The 7,862-nt window shown below is 42.0% G+C and overlaps 1 protein-coding gene across 4 annotated transcripts in view; it reads left to right on the forward strand.

The window, feature by feature from the left end:
• esrp2 (epithelial splicing regulatory protein 2) overlaps positions 1 to 5,929 on the forward strand; it is a 25,492-nt gene extending 19,563 nt beyond the window's left edge. For 3 of the 4 annotated variants that reach the window (XM_046033497.1, XM_046033499.1, XM_046033498.1), the window contains 3 exons: positions 995 to 1,199; positions 1,341 to 1,533; positions 4,892 to 5,929. In XM_046033497.1, the coding sequence (XP_045889453.1) occupies positions 995 to 1,199; positions 1,341 to 1,533; positions 4,892 to 5,053 (560 nt within the window). In that variant the 3' untranslated portion in view covers positions 5,054 to 5,929. Of the gene's footprint in view, positions 1 to 994; positions 1,200 to 1,340; positions 1,534 to 2,721; positions 2,823 to 4,891 lie in introns of all 4 variants that reach the window. The other variant, XM_046033500.1, reaches the window with a different exon arrangement.
• The last annotated feature ends 1,933 nt before the right edge of the window (positions 5,930 to 7,862 follow it).

Genomic DNA, 7,862 nt, shown 5'->3' on the forward strand with positions numbered 1-7,862 from the left:
TGCTACCACCCCCATGCTTCACAGTAGGGATGGTGTTCTTGGGATGGTACTCATCATTCTTCTTCCTCCAAACACAGTTAGTGGAATTATGACCAAAAAGTTCTATTTTGGTCTCATCTGACCACATGACTTTCTCCCATGACTCCTCTGGATCATCCAAATGGTCATTGGCAAACTGAAGACGGGCCTTGACATGTGCTGGTTTAAGCAGGGGAACCTTCCGTGCCATGCATGATTTCAAACCATGACGTCTTAGTGTATTACCAACAGTAACCTTGGAAACGGTGGTCCCAGCTCTTTTCAGGTCATTGACCAGCTCCTCCCGTGTAGTTCTGGGCTGATTTCACACCTTTCTTAGGATCATTGAGACCCCACGAGGTGAGATCTTGCATGGAGCCCCAGTCCGAGGGAGATTGACAGTCATGTTTAGCTTCTTCCATTTTCTAATAATTGCTCCAACAGTGGACCTTTTTTCACCAAGCTGCTTGGCAATTTCCCCGTAGCCCTTTCCAGCCTTGTGGAGGTGTACAATTTTGTCTCTAGTGTCTTTGGACAGCTCTTTGGTCTTGGCCATGTTAGTAGTTGGATTCTTACTGATTGTATGGGGTGGACAGGTGTCTTTATGCAGCTAACGACCTCAAACAGGTGCATCTAATTTAGGATAATAAATGGAGTGGAGGTGGACATTTTGAAGGCAGACTAACAGGTCTTTGATGATAGACAGGTGTTCAAATATTTATTTGCAGCTGTATCATACAAATAAATAGTTAAAATTGAAAACAGGATATTTTTTATTTAGATTATGTCTCTCACAGTGGACATGCACCTACGATGACAATTTCAGACCCCTCCATGATTTCTAAGTGGGAGAACTTGCAAAATAGCAGGGTGTTCAAATACTTATTTTCCTCACTGTGTGTGTGTGTGTGTGTGTGTGTGTGTGTGTGTGTATATGTAAAAAAAATAAATATTAATATTTTGTCTCTTTCTGTAGGTCTGTCTCCCCCCACAGCCTACGCTGCCTTCCCCACCCCGCCTGCTATTCTCTCAGAGGCTGCCCTCTACCAGCCCCCCCTGCTGGCTGCTCCCAGACCTCCTCAGACCACCGCACACAGCCCAGCTCACACTCTGTCGTACTACCCCCCTCACCCACACCTGTACATGAATATGAACATGAACTACACAGCTTACTACCCCAGGTTAGTGCACCATCAACTACAGCTAACTACTAGGTCAGTGAACAACTATAACATCTCCCTTTTTGTTTAAAATAAAAAGTAACTGTTTCTCTAACTCCTTTCCTCTTTGCCCCTCCTTCACCTGACATATTCTCTCTCCAGCCCCCCAGTTTCTCCTTCCACAGTTAGCTACTTTGCAGCCCCACCAGGAGCATTGGCAGCCGCAGTGGCAGCCCAACCCCACGGAGCCGCTGCCTCTTCTGTACTGCCTCAACCAGGCGCCCTGGTTAGGATGCAAGGCCTGCCCTACAATACCGGAGTTAAGGACATTCTCAGCTTCTTCCAGGGATACCAGGTCAGTACATGTAGCCCTGAAATGAAGGCACAGATCTAAAAGTGCGTTTGTGTTTGCAGGGATTTAAGTGCCACCCAAAGATGCCTAGTGTTATACATCTGCAGCCAAAGTAAAAGCTGACATACAAGTTTTATTGGCAGATAGAAAATAATAGTGTGGATTTTGTGTTTTTTGCATGTAAAAGAATTGTACTTGAATGGTTTTCTGCTGCATGAGTACAGAAGGCCCAGTACAGCAGCCCCTTGATAATGATGGTGAATTAAATTTTTGATAACAATAGGCCTTCCCACAGCCGGCAGTGCTGTTGGACCCCTGAGCTCTCAACCCTGCAGCTAGAAAGATTCTCCATCGGTGCTTTTTATTGCTAAATCACACCCCAGTAGTATTTTAATTCTTCTCTGTGCTGCCCACATTTTTCACTGCCAGCCCACATTAGGTGGAGTCCTCTGAAGCAGGTAAGAACCCTGATAGGTGTGACTCCAGACTGTTTAGCAGGTGGGGGGGGTGGGGGTTTGAGGTGGAGGGGTAGTGCTGTTGGCACAAAGCTTGGGTCTGCTTTTGGTCTTATGACTTTTGTCATTTAGTACTGGTGCAACCCCAATTCTTGTGTGTGAGTGTGTGAATGTCAGAGAGAGAGAGAGAGAGAGAGAGAGAGCACGAGCATAACTGTAGAGGCTAGCCAGCATCAAATTGACACCAAATAAGAACTTCTTGAATTTCACATTGGAGAACTTCATATGCTGAAGGGTGTGTGTGTGTGTGTGTGTGTGTGTGTGTGTGTGTGTGTGTGTGGACAGAGATAGTAAAGCTGACTCCAGTCCTGACTGTTGGCTGAACTACCGTAATTGTACCCTTACAGTGTGTGTGTGTGTGTCTTCGGGCTGTGGTAGCGTTTCTCACACTGGTCCTGGGTGAGAAAACAGTTCTCACACCAGTACTGGTGTCCTTTACCACACAATCTTGTGCATAATCACACTGTGTGGTTTAAATAAAGCCTGTAGAGTCACTAGTCAGTGTGTGTGTTTCTGGTTTGTTGTGTTTATGTCTTCCTGGAAAAACACAGACTTCAGTTTTTAAGTGTATATACCTGTGCATCTTGTGTGAATCTGAAACTGTGTACTGTCATGTGTGAAACAATGTGGAGGCCTCCCATCCCTGACTGTCCGTCCGTTATTATGCCATCTGTAGTACGCCCCTGACGAGTACAGCAGCATGGTTCAGATGAGCGAACAGGCCAGGAGTCTGATTCAGCCCAAAGAATGGCTCTGTCTTTAGGGACTCACCCCAAGGTAAGAAGAGCCTCCAGACCAGAGAACCAGAGTGGACAGGGAGGGCATTTCCTAGACTTAAATAACATCTGTATGTTCAGGCTAACACGCAGGAATGGACTAGCATCGAACTACACATAAGCACTGACTTGGTGATATGCTGATCAAGGCTTCAGCGTTAATGTTGGGACAAATTTGGCTAAAAATGAAGTGGACAACTTTTTAAAACATCCCATTGTAGGCTACAAAAGCCTTTACATAACAAACATGTAGCAGATGCCTGCTTCGCATTGAAAGTGCAACAAAGGAAATATTTCATTAAATTACATCTTTTTAACCTGCAAACCACCAAAACAATGCTTATTGTGGGTTTGACCACACTAGTAAGGCCACTGATTCAACATGAACTCGCATCCTACAGTTCCCAAAGGTCAGAGGTTTTGAAAAAGAAAAGTATTTAACATGGCTGGCATGAAATGTCACTTATCATTGTACTCAATATATGGATCATTTGTGGGACACGACATCCCAGCATATAATAAATATGATTGCCAGTGCAGTGGACAAATTTCTCTCTTACCATGAGAACAAATCACCACAATTCTTTTTATATATATATATAATACTTTTCCCCCACATGAGCCATTTTACACGTACCAGTTAAACAATAATGTGACAGAACTAAATAGGAATGCCCAACCTAGCCAACAAGGTTCTGAGCTCCTGACTCGGCACGTCGGCACTGCTGCTACCCAATCTAATCTTCCCAATCAAATCTGCCTCAACTGAAGTCTTTCCTGTAGGCCTGTTGGGAGTGCTGAGTCCTGACAGACACTTAAATACAAGTGAACAAATTACACAGAATGTATGAAATATGGGGGATATTGAAATAGCTTTTATATTTAAATCCTCTGAGTTGACGCCAGGCCAAAGCTGTTGTTCCACATTCATAAACTTCACCGCCACAATGAGTTACTGTAGATATAGCAGAGTTTATGGCTGATACTGTGCCTGTCTTGTGCCTTTTTGTTTATTCATAAATGTGGATTATCAGTTCAGTTTACAACTTGTGGACTTGTGGCGCCACGGCCTCCTGCAGATAATTTGCATGTCGCATGATGTGCAGATACCCGCTCTATGCAGGAAGTTTGGTATTGAAAGTACCCCATTTTGGTGTTGCTCTAAGTAAGACTTATAGAGACTAATAGATTAAATAAATGATTATTGAATTGGGAAAAGATAATAGGAAATCTAATGACCAAAGGAATGTTTAAAGGGCTGTAAGGCAATATCTGGCAGATGCCTGGTCCTTGATATTTTGTACATTCTGTGTATGGCGGACATTGTATCATGTGATTTCACTCACTAACACAACCTGAACTTGAGAGGAGGAATGAAACTGTTAAATCACTCAGGTTTCATGTGTTGGACTGAGAGCCTGCAGACAAACTACCCAGTTAAAATACCAAGCACTGCTCACTGAAAAGAAAAACAGTAGACCCTCTGCCTACTCTGTTACCCTACTGCTTTAGGATCAGTGATAAAACACAAATGGCATTGTCAGTTCTTGATTCAGCACTCCTTCACTAGACGACCTCATGAAAATGGTTCCTTCTTCACTACCTTGACCATTTCCAGTGAACGCTATCCTGAATGCATTGTCCCTCACACCGTCCCCATCTCTCATGCTCTGACTTTGCATTTTACTACTGTCATTGTTCACGTGATCAGTGAGTTTTTCACACCTGCGTGGCTTAAAGAAACTGATTTTTCTTTTTCCTTTTGCATCAAACTTTGATTTTGAAGCTAGACGTGGATGCATGCAACTAATGGATAATGAATGTATGTGGCGCCGAAGCCTGCCTCCAGGGCTCCTCTGGGAACAACATGTACTCTGCTTTGGCTGTCTATAGTCTGCCCATTAATCTTTTTTTTCTTTTTTCTACCTATCTGGACGGTTAGATGGGACGATTTGTTCATCCTCGGCTTTGTGGGCTCCCCCTGGTGGTTTCATTGTGCAGCTGCAATAAAGTCAGTGACGTTTACTGTCTCATGTGTGTTTTGTCTTTGTTTTTCTTCTTCTTCTGCAGCTCCAGCCAGACGCCGTTCTTATCTTGTACAACTTCAGTGGCCAGTGCAGCGGCGAGGCCTTGATCACCTTCCCCAGTGAGGAGATCGCCCGGCAGGCAGTAGCCGAGCGCTCCAATCACCCCTTCTACGGCCAGCAGGTCAACTTGGTCTTCTGTAACTGACCACCAGCCCCTCATCTATCCCGCCTCCCTCAAATTAACCTCCCGATGAAGAGCACTCGTCTCCCAAATACACATCTCTTTAGCAACAGCTTTTCCATAAAACTGAACTGAAGTTCCATTTGATCACAGTGCCACTTTAACAACTTCTGAACCTCTCCCCTTTTCCATGATCCTGCCATTTATTAATACACGCTGACACTGCTGGCCCTGACACTCCTGAAGCCACTGCTGGAGTTTGGACGTCCACCGGTGAAGCAATGTGGAGCTAATGACTTTGTGGATGTCACACATAGCATTTTTGTGTATTTGTACCTACTGTAATAGCTGGTTGTGGAGAAGCGGTGGTGTAGAGCTTGGACACACTCGTATCAGTGGCTCTGCTAAGCCAAATAAGCATGTATATTTAAATGCTCTGTGTCCCCCGTAAAACTGTACAGATCCTGAAATGCTTGAGGCTGTACAAGCCACTTCTGCATACAATCTTTTCCGTATATTTCGAAATGTTCACTCTTAACCACTACAAGATGACTTTGGTTTTTTCAGCATTTATGATCCCTCTGTGCAAACACAGATTTGTGTATGTGCATGCACAATGTTTATTGATTTGATGACCTTCAGCAGTGTAGTTGTGCCATTTAAAGAGAGAGAGAAAAAAAGCCATAAAGACTACTGAACCAACAGAGGGAATATCAAACTGTACTTGACTCAATAGTCATGGATTAATTTCAGATAACCTTGAGTTGCAGTGACTATCAATTAAAACTACAAGACCACATATGTGCCAGTGTCCCAACTAATTTGTAACTTAATTTTTCTGTTTTAAAAAAAAAAAAGCAAAAAAAAAAGCATGTATGTGTGACATACATGTCATCCAATGTAGACCTTTACCAAGCACTACAGATTTATTTGCTCCAATCAGTTACGTGACCGAGCTCCTTTAACAGTGGATTGACGAATTGGAGATTTTGTTATTAAATGTAAAAAGACAGCGGCATATCCTGCAGCCTTTTATAATGACCGACCTCAGCTACAAGACCTCTTCTGTTTTTGTTTCCAGACTTTTTCTAACGATCAGTCTGAAGCATGCTTTAATGCCTGCTTCTGACCGGAGTACTGTGTACAAGCTGCACAAGTTTTTTTCTGACAGGCCTGCTGACAGTTTTGTTTTTTTCCTCTTTACTGTGCTTACATTACCCAGAGTGCAATACTGGCCCAAACAAGGCTAGGTCAACCTCTGGTGGCAGAGGAAATATTTCTTTTGTTGCAAGTTTGAGACTTGTGTGAATTTAGATCTGTGTATAAGACTGTAAACAATAAAATATGTTGACATTAATCCACGTTTCATTTGGTCTCATTTAAAGAGATGAATTTAAAAGGGATCAGTAATAAATGTTGCCTATAAAAAATCTTTTAATAAAAGGAATAAACACATTTTAAAAGATGTGATGTGCATGGTTTTCTGCCCTACATGCAGCAGGCCTATGCCATTTAGTTATTGACCAATAGTCACAGAGACGGCCGTAAATCGGCCACTAGCGTTGACCCGCGTGGTGAGGCTCCTCGCTGGCACGTGAAAAGAAGCACCTGGTAACTGAGTTCCATCTCCATGTCAACAAAGAGTGCTGACAGCAACAGAAACCAGAGTAAACAAATCCAAATTTGAAGGATATATATATATATATATATATATATGCACACTAAAGATAAAAAAAGTAGTGAATGATCAAACACTCGGCTGTGTTTTCCAGAGAGATTCAAGTTTGGTGGTCTTCATCAGCAGATATTTGCTCCGTAATGGACTCAATAATAATAATAATAATAATACATAGTTTCCAGAGAAGAGATTTGTCAAATAAATAAAAATGACATGCATTTTCAAGTTCTATACATATTGGTTTTGCAATTGTGCATCATATCCATTTAATACACTAACTTTGCTGAAATTGATCCAAATCAGAACTTCGCCTTTTATTTACCAAACCAGTGCTCTCCATACATATGAGTAACATTTTGTGAAAGAATGTGTTTACAGCTTCAGTCATATTCATCCAAGGGGATTAATAAAGTAGTACTTCTATATTATCTTATGTTCAGACAGTAGTTTAATCATTGAGCAAATACTTGTGTGCTGAGCTGTGAATAGGAGTTGGTTGGAATGCCTTCGTTAAAAGGAAAGAGCGGGTCCAGGTTGAGTTGGCAAAGAAAGGGCTGCTGTTGTATCAAACACATGACAGAAAAAGTGACACGAAGCCGAAGCTGAGTTTTCTGTTTTATTGATATACACTACTTTAGAGCCTACAGTATGATGCAAGGTATTCCCTTTGAATAATTTCAAAAAGCACTGCAGTCTTAAAAATTACAAAAAATTTAACATACAAAATATACAAGAAATGACAATACAAGGCTCGGTAAACATCAGCTAAACCTGTATTTCCCTTTTATTTTACAAAATATATATGTATGTATATATATATGTGTGTGTATACATATACATATATATATATATTCACACACATACTGTATATTCAACACTCATACATGTCCCCACCCTTTTTAGGAATGACATCCATTTCAAAGTATCAAAAATAGAGTTGTACAGTCTCTGTTGCTTTACCATAATGTGAAATGGGAACATGTTGTTCGGTCTTTGGTTGTGACAGAAGAGGATGGCAGCCAGAGTTTACTGTCAATGCTGGTTTTGTTTAGTTTTTTGTTGACTCAAGTCTTTCGAGCTGCAGGACCAGCTTTATATCCAAAACATAGCCATCTCCCTTCTCCCGCCCAACCCCTCAAATCTCCACCCTGTCCC

The sequence above is a fragment of the Micropterus dolomieu genome, linkage group LG20, assembly GCF_021292245.1.
Source record: "Micropterus dolomieu isolate WLL.071019.BEF.003 ecotype Adirondacks linkage group LG20, ASM2129224v1, whole genome shotgun sequence".
NCBI lineage: Eukaryota > Metazoa > Chordata > Actinopteri > Centrarchiformes > Centrarchidae > Micropterus > Micropterus dolomieu.